We start from the raw sequence: 14757 nt of genomic DNA, 5'->3' as shown, positions 1-14757 counted from the left end.
AGCTCTGTGGAGTTTTGTAATATTTATAGTGGATCTGTCACCCTGAATCTGGGGACTCCGATTCCTGTCTTTGGCTTCTGGGCAGCACCCACCCATGGGAGCTTCAAAATGAACCTCCAAGGGGCACAACTGCAGCCTAGAAAATTGGAGGCACCACCCCAGCACCTTCCCCTGAGGGGCCTGGATCTCTCAGAGCACAGCACCCTGCTCCCTCTGCATCCCAGCCCAGTGAGCCAGGACCAGGCAGGCACTCAGAGCAGGGTGCCCCTTTCTGTCCTCAGGGGGTGTCAGGTCTGGGCCTCAGCTCCTGTGTCTCTGAATCCCTCTCACATTCCCTGCCCCCTGCGACTCACCCAGCCCAGGCCCTTCATCTTCAAAGTCACTCTCCCAGCCTAGCACATGTTCCTGTCCTCTCCACTCTGGGCAGCCTGCCTCTGCCATCTTCCCAGGCACCCCACACCCTGGCAGCCATGCTCCCTCTGCCTTCCTGGCATCCCAAATGGCCCTGCTCCACCGGGCCCTCCCAGAATAAAATTAATCCTGTGGTAGTCAGAGGCAGGCTCTTCAGGCGGTTTTCCTGGTAGTGCAGTGCTGCCCCACCCCCACTCCCTCCTCCACATCCCTCCCAGGCACCCCTTAAGAGACTGCAGCCTGGGGGACAGAGGAGAGGCGAGGCTACACAAGCCAGGAGCAAAGGAAAGGAAACTGATCCCCACATGAGCCAGGCACGGGGACTTTAGTGTCCACACCCCTTAGGAAGATGAGCTCCCAACTTCAGAGAAGAAACCAGGGCTGCCCCTAGGTAAGGAGGCCATGGGACATTTACTCCATCTGCCACAAGACTCAAGATCACCCCTTTTCTCTGGGGACAGCCTCCCACAGCCTTGCAAATTACTCCAGGCCGGGGAGGGACTACCCAACCTCTCATCACTTGCTCCCCATCTGCTTCCCCTGCAGGCTCCTGGGTGGTGCTCACAGGACCTGCCTCCCCGCAGCCTCCCTGCAGACTCGAAGGCCGGGCAGAGGGTTCTAGACCCTTCCGACCCAGCCCCAGAGTTCAGGCGGCCCATGGGCCACTGCTTATTTGTGAATTGTCCCCGTGAAAAGGGGACCCAGGCGGTCAGGCCCCTGTATCGTGCTGTGCTTTCGCTGCCACTCCACGGGCGGTCTGGGGCTCCTAAATCCGCAAGGCATCCCACGTCGACGCTTGGACCTTGGCTTTGCAGGTTCAGGGACTCGATTTGAGCCGGGGATTTGCCATGACAAAGTTCAAAAGAAACTATCAGCCAGGAATTGTGTTCTGCTGCCAGAAGAGTCTCCACTACAGTGGCTTAAACAACTAAAGGTGCATTCTCTCATAAAAGAATGGACGGAGGCAGCCTGGGCCCGGCCTGGCCCCATCCGCACAGTCTCAGCACAGCTGGAGGGGCTCCTGTCCAGAGCACAAGGGCAAGGAGGGCAGCAGGCAGGTCTTGGGGCCGCTTGCCGGAAGTCCCTCCCCACGGCTCTGCTCACATTCCATTGGCCACCCCTTGCCGCAGGACCTACTGGGAAATGTAGTCTTTTCCCTGAGCACATGGCTGCCATAATTAAGTCAGGCTGCCTAACTAAAGACGGAGAGAATGGATATTTTCTGCCAGAGTGACAAATCCTAGAAAAATCAAGTTATTTATTTACGAAGGGGGATACATTTTTCTAGTGTCCAGGATACACATCCTTGCTCTCAGGGACCTGTCTTCTCAGAATCAAATGTCTAAACAACAGGATAGTTGGCGAATAAGCCTGGAATTAGGAGGCAGAATGGGACAGGCTTGTAGGAATTAAAACCAGCCTTGTCAAAAGCCTTGTCTCCACGCTGCTGCACTTTCTCAGGGAGGAGAAGACTCAGGTCATTCATTTCCTCACACATTCCTTCAGCATATATGCATGGAATAATAACTGTGAACGGGACATGGTGTGGTACTGTGGGACAGAGATGAATTTCTGTCCTCTAGAATTTTGCTGCCAGGTGACGGAGTGATGGAGGAAACAAACACACACACACACAGTAACTAAAATAGCAAAAAGCGAACCCCAGCTGAGAGGGATCACTCTAGCTGGAGGCACCAGGGAGAGCTTTTGGGCTGCGCCTTGAAGAACAGGCAGGACTTCAATGCCTTTCACATTCCCATGTGCTGTTCTGTCCCTGGAATGCCCTTGACCCTCCCTGCTGTCCCCCTGCTGTGTCCACTGCCTTCTTCCATGCAGCCTGCCAGGACTTTGGGCTCCCACTCCTTTCCACCACTGTCAGAGGTGCTGGTTATCAGCTGGTCTTGTCTGAGGATTCATGTGTTCCTGTCTGTCCATGCAAACTAGTCTGAAGCTCTTGATTCGTGTTCATTTCATTCATTTTTGCATCAGACTCACCTGGTGAGTGCCTTGTGAATAAAAGGTGTAATGAAATAGTTTTTGGTGGTCAGGGCATTCCAGGTGAGGAACTAGCAGAGTGTAGACAGACAAATCTGAGTACCTTTGTCTGCATCTGTTTCCCTCCTATCTACTTTTGTAATTGACCTGTCCATTTGTAGATTACAGTTTGCCATGCATTTTTAGTGGGTTGCATCCTTATGTTTTAATTTTATAAGTCAGCTATTTCCACTTATACAGGAAATACTGTAGGATGTAAGAACTATATTTTGTTACTTAATTCCAATTTGGAAAGTGATACTTCCTGACTTCATCCCGGATTCCTGGTGTGGGCGCATTTGGAGACCTGTGGCTCCATATTGGCTGATTATAAGTCACAGCATTATGAACTGTGGGCATGGTCCTGGGGTTATTGTCCTGAAACGGGACCATCACCTCTTATTTGGAAGAGAACTTCTCTGATTGTTCATTGGGTGTCAGGAGTCATGCGTTCTAACTAGCCTTTGCCTGGAATAAATCTCTGTTCCCTTCAGAAGGTTTGCTGGCATCTACTTGGCTGCCAGGGCAGACCCCAGGTGGACACCCAGACAATGCCTGGCTTTCCTTGAGGTCGGCCAGGTCCATGTGCCTGAGCTCCTGTGCCAGCCTTGCATTTCTTTTTATTGGTAGTTTTCCTACATGTCATTCATTTTGGGCCCATGCAGCTAGAAAGCTCTCCGTGAAGAACCTGACATGGCCATCAGCACGGCACCCACCTCCCTTCCCTGCCAAAATTCCACACTGACTGAGTACGTCCAGGTACCAAGACACTTTGGGGAATTCAGAGATAGTAAGACATGGTCCTGTCCTCATATAGTTTTCAACCAAGTATCTCATCAGGCAGAGTGAGGCGAGGACTGCATGGCGTGCCGGCCACGGGCTGTCAGTGTGCACAGGAGGGCCTCATTCTGGCTGGAAAAGTTAGAATCGAAAGACTTTCCAGGAATGGTGATGATAAAAGTTCCTTGGCATGAGGACAGAGAAAGGTAATCAGAGTAGGGAGAACAGCCAAGCCAGAGCCCAGACTTTTCCTCATAACAATGGCTGCCATTTTTCAAGTGTTTACTGGGAGACACATCTTTAAGGGCACACGCTATCCCCAATCTTTAAGACAGCCTACATTCAAGTCAAAATCCAACACCAAGCCCAAGCTCTGCCACCCTGCCAGTCTGAGAAACGGCAGAGTCAAGAGGCTAGGGCAAGTACAGAGGCCATCAGAGGTAGCAGAGCAGAGGACCTGAGGCCTTCCTCAGCCAGCTAGGGGGCCACTGCCTGGCACAGGGCGCAGGAGCCACAAAACACTGGCTGGTGGGCAATGAAAGGGGGGCCGGGGACAGGAGGGAGGGTCCTGTCTTATTTTTTTTTAATGAAGACAAGAGTGACCCATCCATGAGGCGTTTGAGGAATATGACTCTGGCAGTGCCACAGGGACGAGGGGAGAGGTCAGTTAGGAGGGCAGATGGGCAATGGAGAGAGGGCGAGTGATCCAGTTAGGCTGTTGTCATGGAGGGGACAAATGACCGATCCACAGGGCACACTGATTGTGAGAGGTGGTGGAGGGACATCAAAAGCGACAGCAGCCCTCTCACACTGGGAGGATGCAGATACCGGTGTGCATGAGACAAGCACTGCTGCTTTTGACCTTGACCTGCAGAAATGTGCTTTATATCTGACCCAATACACACACACGCACACGTGCAAACACACACACACGCACACGTGCACACACACACGTGCACACACACACGTGCACACACACACACACACAGCATATACAACAAATCCAGTTTCACAAAACATTCTTTAACCTTGCTGCAAGTGATTCACACAGAATTATTCCAAGGAATTCTATACCATTTTTTAAAAATCATATTGTAACCTCTAGGTTGGTCTCATAGCCAGCTAGCAGATAACTGCCTCCAGTTTCTAAAGCACCAGGCTGGAGGGTAAGGAGCCAGGATTGGAGAGGGCGTGGGTGGAAGGTTCAGCTGGATTATGCCGAGAGGCATCTAGAGGGAAAGCCCAGCTGGCACCAAAAGCCTCGACCCGAGCTGATAGTAGTGCTGGACTCAGAAGGCTTCATCCTGCTCCGCCTCTTTCCCTCTCTCTCTCTCTGCTCTCCCTCCCTCACAGATGGGAAGATTTCTGGGGGAGGTGGATGGTGCTGTCATGACCCAGCTGCTCAGCATGGGGGTGTTCAGCCAGTAAGTGGGACACACTCCTCCCCAGTCCAAATAGACACAGTAAGCCAACAGCTGACCCTAAGTGGTCCAGGTGGATCTTGGGATCCTGACGTCCAAAATGCACAGTGGGTGCCCCAAAGAGTTCCAAAAGCAACGTTTATGGAGCCAGGGCATCCATGTGATGTGGGGAGGGCATTAGGTCATATGGGCATCCCTGGGAGGGACCCCGCAGCTCAGACCCTTGAGGGAAAACCGTCCAGCTCAAAGGGAAAGCCATTTGCTCTTCATTGTCTTTAAACCATTCCAAGCACAGAAATGTAATTTTCAGCATGAGCTGTCTTCTGATCTGCTGTCCTAGCTCAGGCGCCCTCAGGAATTGCAGTGAATGGACGCTCTGCTAGTAAAGCCTCCTGAGGCAGGGGCAGGGTATGGGGGTGGCTTTGAACTCATCACAGCCTGTGTCTGATTTTCAGAGTGACCATGTATGACTACCAGGCCATGTGCAAACCCTCGAGTCACCACCACAGCGCAGCGCAGCCCCTGGTCAGCGTGAGTGTCACCCAGCCCTTCGCTCTGCCAGCCAGCCAGTCCTCTGCCCTGTCCTGGAATGAGGTCACTGGTCCTTGTTCTCACTCACCTTGGGCATCTAGCTCCAGGGCCCCTCCTTGACCATCTCCACCTTCTGCTCAGAGCCACTGCCCTGTCCCACTCCCAGACAGGCCTGTGGGTCTCGCTTTGGGGCTTCTGCTCTGGCAGCTGTGACTTAAGAGACTGCTCTGGTAGCTGTGACTTAACAGGGCCTCTGGTGGAGACAAAGCAGCCTGCCCCAGCCTCAGCCCCTGATGCTGCCGCTAGACCACCAGGGATCCTCAGCAGTGCAGCACCAGAATGAGGGTTTGACTCGCCTCCTGAGGGGCATGTCTAACCCCACCCGAGATGTCTGACCTGCAGTAGGCATCTCCCTGCTAGCTCAGCTCTGCAGGGCAGATGGGAGGTAGGGGGATGGGGAGTGCTGGGCTGTGGGCCTGTGCTCTGCTGCACCCCCTCCCAGTGGCGGGGCAGCCCTCTGGTCTCTCTGAGGGTGGTGCTGGGGTGGGGGACACCCTCACCCTTGGACCTAGGTGTGAGCGCTGTGCACTCTCTCCTTCCCAGCCAATTTCTGCCTTCTTGATGGCGACCAGGTGGCTGCTGCAGGAGCTGGTGCTGTGAGTGGGGTGGACATGGGACTGGTGGAGGGCTGCATGCGAGGGTGGCTTAGGAGGGTGTCCTTGAGCAGGGGCTGCAAGGTTTCCAGGACAACCCACTTGCTCCCAGACCCCGGGGAAGGAGGGCAACGTCCCTGGATATCACCTCCTCCCTGCACGCTGCCCCTGGGAGGGACCTCACTGCTCACCCCAGAGCCCTCAAGCAGGGAGGAGGGTGTGTTGGAGGAGAAGGAATGGGCTGGGGGCCGTCAGGGATACTCCAGCCCCTTGGGGACCCAAGAGGACTCTGAGGTCTCCGAGATTCAGTCTTGTGTCTGACAGGTTCCTGCTGGAGTGGAGCGTCTGGGGCTCCTGGTACGACAGAGGGGCCGAGGGTGAGTGCGCGGAGCTGCAGGGCCATGTGCTGAAGGGCAGTGGAATTTTGGTCTCTCCCTGTGTGGTGGGTGACGGTGGGGATAGGCGACCCTGAGGCATTGCTGTTCACATCTCATCCTGCGTGGCCTTCTCTCATCACCTCCCTCACTCCTGGCTCTGTGTGTGACATCATCTTGGGACACCGCCACTTCATGTGCCATCATCACCACCCCATGACATCCTGCCCTCATGTGCCACCATGCTTCTCCTGTGCCGTGTCCATCCTGTGCTGGGCTCACCTCCCGGCTAGCCAAAAGTGTCTTCCATCACTGTAAGTAGCCTCTCGGAGGCGACCCCTGCTGGCGGAGGGTTGGGGATGCAGCAGGAGCCACAAAGAACCTGACCTCCATGACCTGTCCCAGGAATGGACCCCAAGCAGGGCTGAGCTCTCCCGGTTTAAAGCACCTTTTCTGGGGGTTGAGGGACTGGGGAGTCTAGCCCAGATCTCATCCCACATGAGGACAGTCAGGCCCCAGGAAAAATTAGAAACTCCAGCCTCCCCTTGGGTGAGAACATGTAAGATTCCAAGAGGAAGGGTGGCAGGGCCGGGCAGCCGTGAGCCCGTATGAGTGAGCAGCTGCCAGCCCACCCCTTGGAGAAGCAAAGAGCAGCGCCCCCAGCCCAGGTGATACCAGCCCTCAGCGGGACTCCTGGAAGGAGTCCAGGGCCCCAGGAAGCTCTCAGGATGATTCCCCTCCAGGACCCTGTGTCTGAGGACACAGTCCCCAGAGGCAGTGACCATGAGAAGCCCCAACAAAAAGATTGGTGGCTCTGGTCACACGCACAGGGTGGCAATGAGCCTGGTCTTTCAAAGCATTCATTCCCTGGGCGCCTGGGTGCTCCATGACCACAGGAGGCCATCTTGCCTCAGCGGGCTCTGCTCAGCTCCTCTGTGTTCATAGAACCTTTGCCATGGGGTTCCAGAACCTCCCACCGCCTGGGCTGTCCCCAGCTTGTCCCATCTCTTCATCTCTGCTGTGGTCACTCTCTGGCTTGCTCTTCGTTCCCTCCTGCTGGCCTTGGCCTGGGGCGTCCTCTGCCTCTGGGCTCAGAGCATTACCGGCTGTGTCTCCAGAGTCCCTCCGGACTCACACCCAGATCAGCGGGGCTGCTCCAGGCGTTCTCAGTCCCTAGGTGTCAGTGAAGGAACCAGGAATGTTGTGTCACTTAGAAGCAGGTCCCTGCCCCCCGCACAGGAACACAAGGGGGAGGAGGGGACACTGCCCCCTCTGTCTCTCTCTGTCAGCAGCTGCATCTTGCAAAAGCTGAGGATGATTCCCCTCAATCTGCCTGCTCAGAATTTCTCTTCTCTGGGGCAGCTGTCCCCTGGAGCCCCTCCCCCTGGCCTAGCAGGCCTGGCCTGTCCTACTCAGGTGTCAGTGTGCTCAGTGAAAGAGCACTGGACTTGGAGTCCCAGGCCAGGGTGTAGGAGCTGTGGCTCCTTCTACTGTGTGACCCTGGGGACACCATTCCACCCTGCCATTATAAGGCAGGCTTTTGTACTTAGCCCTGGGGACAAAACCCACAACCCTGGCTGCCTTGGGCTTGCTCCTCTCAATGAGAGTTTTCTGCATGCCGGCCGGTGACCTCTGGCTTTTGAGCTCTGGCTGGAGAGGAGACCCATGCTTTCCTGTGGGACTCCGCGTGAGCCTGGGAAGGTAGCTCACACCTGCCCCCACCCACACACACACACACAGAGGCCTATCCCTCGGGGGCCACACTGCCAGCCCTCTCCCTGCTGCAGCCAGGCCCTGAGAACAGGCAGGTCACGCAGAGAGCCTTGGGAGGAACAGGAGCGCTGGGCACAGTCCCTGCCTGTGCTCAGCCTTGCTCTGCCATGTGTCCACCTTGTGGGGGCTCTGGGCAGAAACGAACCTGCGTCCTCCAGAGCCTTTGGCTGAGTCCCTCTGTCCCTGTCTCAGGGAGCTAGGGCAAATCACACATCCCCCAAGGAGCCCTGTGCCTGCAGCTGCGCCTTCTAGGCTTCAGCAGCCCCAGGCCTGGAGCCCACCTGCCCAGCTGCCCCTCGCCCCAGGCACTCAGGCATGATGGGTGGAGCGTGGGCCCGGCAGCATCGCCCAGGAGCTGCATTGGGTCTGTCCACAGTGAAGGGAGGGGTGGTGCTCCTAAGTACCCCCCAAGCCACTCCTTGGTGCCCCTACAGCCTCTGCTCCCCCCTCAGACTCCTCTCCCGGGATCTGAGTGCTGGAAGGAGGCCTGGAGATGGTGCACTGTCCCCAGCTCACAGTGAGGCCAGGGTCCCTCCGCGGGCCCTCCCCGTGTGAAGCCACTCTCTTCAGAGACTCCATGTGCCTTCCCCCCCTTCACCCTTCACCCCCACCCACTCCTCCCACACGCACCCTGAGAACTGCCTGAGGAGGGGCCATCTGCAAATGGCCTGGGGCGAACATTAGGGTTGCTGGGAGTGCTGGCCGAGGTCACCGCAGGGCAGGCCCTCCAAGGCCCCTTCACTGGTGTGACGCCCTGTCTCGGTCTGCCCGCAGCACACAAACAGAAGAAGCAGGACCAGCTGCAGCCCTGCGACACGGAGTACCCCGTGTTCGTGTACCAGCCGGCCATCCGGGAGGCCAACGGGATCATCGAGTGCGGGGCCTGCCGGAAGTGAGAGCCCGGGGCGCCGCTGTCCGGCCAAGTCTAGGCGGGGCCTGGAACCCCGGGAGGAGGGGCCGCCCCTAAGGACAAGGCCACAAGCCCAGGGTCTTCCCCCACCGTCCGCAGGAGGCGGGAGGTCTGAGGCGGGCAGGGCGGCTGGGGACCCGGACAGTCGGGTGTGCTGCCTTAGGCGGGTGGGGAGAGGCGTCCCGAGGCCAGACCCTGTGTGGCGAGCCCACCCCACCGAGGCCGCAGGGACCCCAGGCGTCTCTGCGCGGCGGCCCTCCAGCGGGTCTCCCTCGCCCCCGCGCAGGCACAGGCCGGGCCCAGGCGGTGACAGCGCCTGCGGCTGAGCTGCCAGGGGAGAAGTCGGGAGGCAGCGGAGGTGTGAGAAGAGAAAGTGTGCGAGGTCCTGGCCGCTGGGAACCCCGGCCGCAGCCCTGCCAGGCCTCCTGCTGGGTGGAAGCCGCCAGCTCCATCCTGCCCTGGCCCCGGGGAGGCAAGGAGGCCAGACCGAAGGGTCTCTCCGGCTGCCCCCCGCCCTCCAGCCCGAGAAGGCGCCCACCCTGGGAACGCAGCGGCCTCCCCCAGGGTCGCCGCAGCCAGCTGTGCGGCTCGCCAGACGGTCCCTAGACCCCCAGGCCCGCGGCAAACCACTTAGAGCGCAGCACCTGCGGCGCTGGCATGGGGGTCCCATCGCCTCTCCCTGCACCTCATGCCGCGCGGGGTTTCACGGGGTAGGCGCAGGGCTGAGGGTTGGCACTAGCGTCCCCGGTGCACTTAGCGCAGGGGCTCGGCGAAGGACCGAGCCAGAGGTCGGAGTGACGCTCAGGGCTTGGAGTAGACAGACCTGAGCTTAAAACTGCCTCTGGGCCGGGCGCGGTGGCTCACGCCTGTAATCCCAGCACTTTGGGAGGCCGAGGCGGGCGGATCAGGAGATCAGGAGATCGAGACCAGCCTGGCCAACATGGCGAAACCCCGTCTCTACTAAAAATACAAAAATTAGCAGGGCTTGGTGGCATGCACCTGTAGTCCCAGTTACTCGGGAGGCTGAGGCAGGAGAATCGCTTGAACCAGGGAGGTGGAGGTTGCAGTGAGCCGAGATCGCGCCGCTGCACCCCAGCCTGGGAGACAGAGCGAGACTCCGTCTCAAAAAAAACAAAACAAAACAAAAAACTGGCTCAGTTCTTCCCCACTCCTGACCGTGGGCAAGTGACTTCGCCTCCTCTAGCCTCCGTTTCCTCATCTACAAAATGGCACAACACCGGTCTCACATCGAGCCGTGAAGGTTGAGTAGACGTGGCTGTGCTGGGCACGTGCCACCCTGGGGGAGGCGCTCGGTAGGCGGCAGCTGTGACTGCTGGGAGGCGGCGGGCGGGCTCCACCCGACCCCTCGCAAGGCGGCCTCGCGAGCGCGGGACCGCTGCGCCACCTGGTGGCCAACCTCCAGCACTGCCGCTTGGCCCAGGCCCACCCCACCACCCTCACCCAAAGCTAGCGTGGCCTCACCCGCCCATTTGCTCGGGATGGTCTTGATTTACGCCTGTTGTCCCTGCATATATTAATAACAACTCTTTGCACTCTCCAAAGCGGCCCAGTTTGGACTTCCTCACCTTCTCCGATCTGCCAGGAAAGGGAATGCAGCAGCAAAGGCTTGTGGGGAAGGCCGGCAGGACTGAGCCGTTGCCCAAGCCCCTTCCCATAGCTGCCCCTGACCCACCCTGCCTCATGCTTCCGGGCTTCCCTGTCACTCCAACTCCACACTAAAGTCTCCAGAAGTTCCTTCCCTAGAAGCCCTTCTCGTGGTGGCCACCGAGCCGTCCTCGACTCCCTCTCTTTGCTGCAGGGTATTTGTGGTGCAACAGATTCCCAACAGTAACCTCCTCCTCCTGGTCACAGACCCCACCTGTGACTGTAGCATCTTCCCGCCAGTGCTGCAGGAGGCGACAGAAGTCAAATATATCCTGCAATCCTCCGGGATGTGTGGGGTGGGGGACGGGGGCTGTAGGAGGTGCCTGTGGGGCTGGATTTTGAGCAGCGGGGCCAGCCTCCATCCCCACCCATCCATCCTCCAGAGGGCTCGTTACGTGTTCTCTAATCCTTCCCAGCCCCAGTGCTGTCTCTTGACCTCGAAGCTGCTTGCAGGGCAACTGATGGCACCAGGGCAGGTTCTTCCAGACCCTGGTGCAGTCTGCAGAATGGGCTCCCGTCCTGAGATGCTGACCTTAACAGTGGCTTCTGCACATAATGCCTCTGTCAAATGTGACCGGATGCGCTCTCAGAAGGTCCGCCGGCGACCAGACTCCTGCCACGCCTTCCATCCAGAGGTTCGGGCTGAGGCGGGTTGAGGGTGGGCTGGATCTTCACCCCCGAGCCTTCTGTGCCTGGGCCTGTGCCCCTGCAGCCAGGAGCACATATGAATACCAAGGAACACACCTGTGCCTGTGCTTCTTGGGGGAAGCATTCGTGTTTATACCCCGTGACACTGTGATAGAATAAGAAACAGGCATTTGGTCTTTGTCCTGATTCCTGGCAAGCTCCTAAAACCCTTGCTATTTCCTGAATGAGTAGGGTGACAGGTGCAGCTTTTGTTACAGTATTTGGTCTTAGTCCCTGGTTCCTGCACAGGTGCCTTTAAGACCCCTGGAATGATAGGGGAGTGTCTTTGTATGCCAATTAGATGACTGGTGGCCGGGGGCCCTAGGCAGCATGGGGCTGGTCACAGGATTAGAGGGTTGGGACTTTTGGCCAATCCCCTGGCTTCTGGGAAAGGAAGGGGGCTGGAGGTTGAGTTGATCACCAAGGGGCAAAGATTTAATCCATCATGTCTACCGAAATGAAGCCTCCACAAAATCCCTGAACAATGGTGTTTGGAGAGCGTCCGGGATGGTGAAGGGGTGTGAGAGCTCTGTACATCCCGTGCCTTGGCCTGTATGTCTCTTCCTCTCCGCTGCCTGACCTGTGTCCTTTATCATAAACTAGTAATGGTGGGGGAAGCACCTTCCTGAGTCCAGTGAGCCACACTATCAAATCATGCAGCCTGAGACGGGGTCATGGGAACCCTAGCTTTACAGCCAGTCTGCAGGACAGGAGACCAGGGGCTTGCGATTGGTATCTGAAGTGAGCGCCACCTTGTGGGACTGAGCCCTGTAACTTCTGGGATCTAATGCTAAACTCTCGATAGTGTCAGACTTGAATTGAACTACAGGACAGACGTCCAGCTGGTGTCCAGAGAGTGGGGCAGGGAAAACGTTTCACATTTGTTGAAGAGGTGGTGTGAAAACATAGCAGAGCCCCTATGTCATTAAAATACAAAGTCAACTGGGATCCAAGGTGCTTTAACAAAGAGCCACGCTTCCTAGGGTTTGGGCCCTGGGTGAATTAGAATGCCACTTTCCCATCTTGCCTGCATTCCCACTACACTTAGCTCTGAATGATCTGAGCAATGTGAGGAGGCTGTCACGTGGATAATAGTCATAGTGGCTGGTATGGATCCTGAGCTGGGTGCTTCATACACAGTCCAGTCTGTTGGGCAGGACTGCCCCGAATAATCCCCATCAGAGATGCTCCCAGAGTTCAGGGCTTTCCTGAAGCCATTCTGAGAGGATGATCCTACAGCCACTCCAAGCCTGGGGGCAAGCAGAGAAGGCTGATCCCCCACTCCCAGGCTGATGGGCCAGGCTCTGCTTTCCTCCAAAAGGTAGGAGCCTAAGAAGGTGGCAGTGCTTCCCCGGCTTTCTGAAACTCCCCTTTCCCCAGGATTTTGGCCCCCATTAGTGGTGGAGGCCCCTCCCTTTTTGGGGTTCCTCCTCTGAGTGCTGCCCTCTCACCTCTGCTCTGGGTTCGCAGGAGAACGCCCAGGACTGCGGCGGTGCCTCAGACACCTCAGCCTCGCCGCCCCTACTCCTGATGCCTCTGTGTGCCTGGGGGCTACTGCCCCAACTCCTAAGGTGACACCACCCAGCCTGACCTGTGTTTTGGCAAGGTGATCCTTCCAGAACTATCCCAAAAAGCCAGCACTGAAATGGGATGCAACTAACTGCAGTTGGGTCACCCCCAGATCAATGCTCCTCTCAATCCTGGGCTGGTGGCTCCTGCCTCTGGAGAATGCTGGATGGAACAAGAAACCATTCACCTGGCACCACCTGCAAGATGCTCAGTGGTGCCCGATACCATCCGCCCAGGTCTCGAAAGGAGCATCCTTCTAACCTTCCTGTATCCTCTCAACATGACACCAGTTTGGACCAAGACAAAATAATTTAGTTCCTCCTGTACGCCACAGTCCAGACCCAGCCAAAAAAAGGTCAGATGCTTCTGAGTGGTCTCCAGTAGAACCCAAGGACTTCCTGGTACTGAGAAAAAGCAGCAGAATGAGGCCAATTGCAGAGATGAGGCTAAAGCAAGAACATGCCCCAACTAAAGCATAGATTCCCCAAAGGAGGCTCAAGTAGAAGGCAACGCAGCTCACTTTACTAGCTGCTGCTCACAAAAGTTTTGACTGTGTTGGGGTGCAGGGGTGGAGGTTGGGTAAGGGATTGGTAAAGAACGAGAAAGATATGAAATCCTTTTAGGAAATATCGACAGGGCTGCATCTGATGTTTTGGGAAGTTGTTATTGAAGAACTTCCCAAAACTTCTTTACAAAGCCCTAACTTAAAGGAAAGTTTGCATCTATGACAAGCCAGTAGGGATCTCCAACTGCTGCATGGAAATTGATGTGCATTCAGGGGACGGCAAAAATAGCTGTAACATAGTGAAAAAGAGCAGTTGTTGTACTCTTTTTCTGGCCGCTGATGTACAAAAGAATCCACTCGACTCTGTCCCTGGGGTGAAATCCTTAGGACTGGAACTTGTGGGAACATTCCAATTTGCTAAGCAGGGTCCACTGGGAGGGAAGCCGTATCTGGGAACTCACCCCCAGGGCACACACATCTCCCCCAGGGTCCCAAGGCCCTGCAGCTTCCTCCTCCCACCAAACCCCAAGACCTGGATCCCAGGAGACAACAATCTCCACAGTGAGAGCAACATGAAGGGCAAAACCATGGGAAATTTGGGAGAGGCCTCAAATCTTTCAGTTTAACCAACCCCAGTGATGAGCTTGGATAGTATGTGGGGCTTTGGGGGCCCTTCCTCCTGCTCCTCCATCACCCTCAGCCTCCACACTTTAAAGTACAAGCTGTTCAAGTTTTCTGCCAGCAAATAGCCCTAACTTCCCTCTAGAGTAGGCCAACTCGATAAAACACACATTATAGATTACAGAATGTCACTCTTATCGTCATGTCTTGCAATAACCCCATGAGGGCAGAATTAATGCCCCCTTACAGCAGAAGACATTGCAGCTCAGAGAAGCCAGTTCAAGTGGCAGGATAATGCTAGAACACTAAGGTTTACACGTACCAAATAACATGTTTCAGCTCATTCCATCCTCACGACAGCCCCCTGAAAGTGGATACTAGCATTAGTAGCATGTTATAGAAACTGCAGGAGAGTTGAAAATTGCCTCAAAATTATTGGAAGAGTATTGTGAAGACTGAATGTGATATACTCACATAACATGCTTGAAACTGCCTGGCATATAGTAAACGCTAAATAAATACATTCTAACTGCTATCATTACGTTACCTTGTTTCATGGAGGTGGGGACAAGGAAATTACAATTTAGATGCCAGGAACAATACGGTGTCCAGTAGGCCCAGGGGGGTTAAGCAGCAAGGAGCTCTTCCCAGCCCCTGGGCCACCATTGCTGAGTGTGGCAACTGTGTGTCACAAGGCCCCACCTGTGCTGCACACAGCAGGGTGAGTACACCCTAACTCTTGCCCTGCCACTTCCTGCCAAGGCTGTGGCCGCCCCACCTGCTGCTGATTCTTTCGCATTAAGGCACTCCAACTGCATTTAAC

General features: G+C 56.2%; 1 protein-coding gene across 1 annotated transcript in view; it reads left to right on the top strand.

Moving 5' to 3' along the window:
- CACNA2D4 (calcium voltage-gated channel auxiliary subunit alpha2delta 4) overlaps window positions 1-14467 on the top strand; it is a 124173-nt gene extending 109706 nt beyond the window's left edge. The window contains exons 30-38 of the mRNA XM_003934481.4: window positions 4579-4649; window positions 5102-5177; window positions 5781-5833; window positions 6155-6207; window positions 6498-6518; window positions 8752-8869; window positions 10707-10819; window positions 11105-11187; window positions 12710-14467. Coding sequence (XP_003934530.1) covers window positions 4579-4649; window positions 5102-5177; window positions 5781-5833; window positions 6155-6207; window positions 6498-6518; window positions 8752-8869; window positions 10707-10819; window positions 11105-11187; window positions 12710-12814 — 693 coding nt within the window. The 3' untranslated portion in view covers window positions 12815-14467. The remainder of the gene's footprint in view (window positions 1-4578; window positions 4650-5101; window positions 5178-5780; window positions 5834-6154; window positions 6208-6497; window positions 6519-8751; window positions 8870-10706; window positions 10820-11104; window positions 11188-12709) is intronic.
- Window positions 14468-14757: the final 290 nt, after the last annotated feature.

Source organism: Saimiri boliviensis, chromosome 7 (assembly GCF_048565385.1).
Source record: "Saimiri boliviensis isolate mSaiBol1 chromosome 7, mSaiBol1.pri, whole genome shotgun sequence".
NCBI lineage: Eukaryota > Metazoa > Chordata > Mammalia > Primates > Cebidae > Saimiri > Saimiri boliviensis.
Note: the sequence above shows the minus strand (reverse complement) of the source record. Positions and strands in the feature narration are given on the sequence as shown.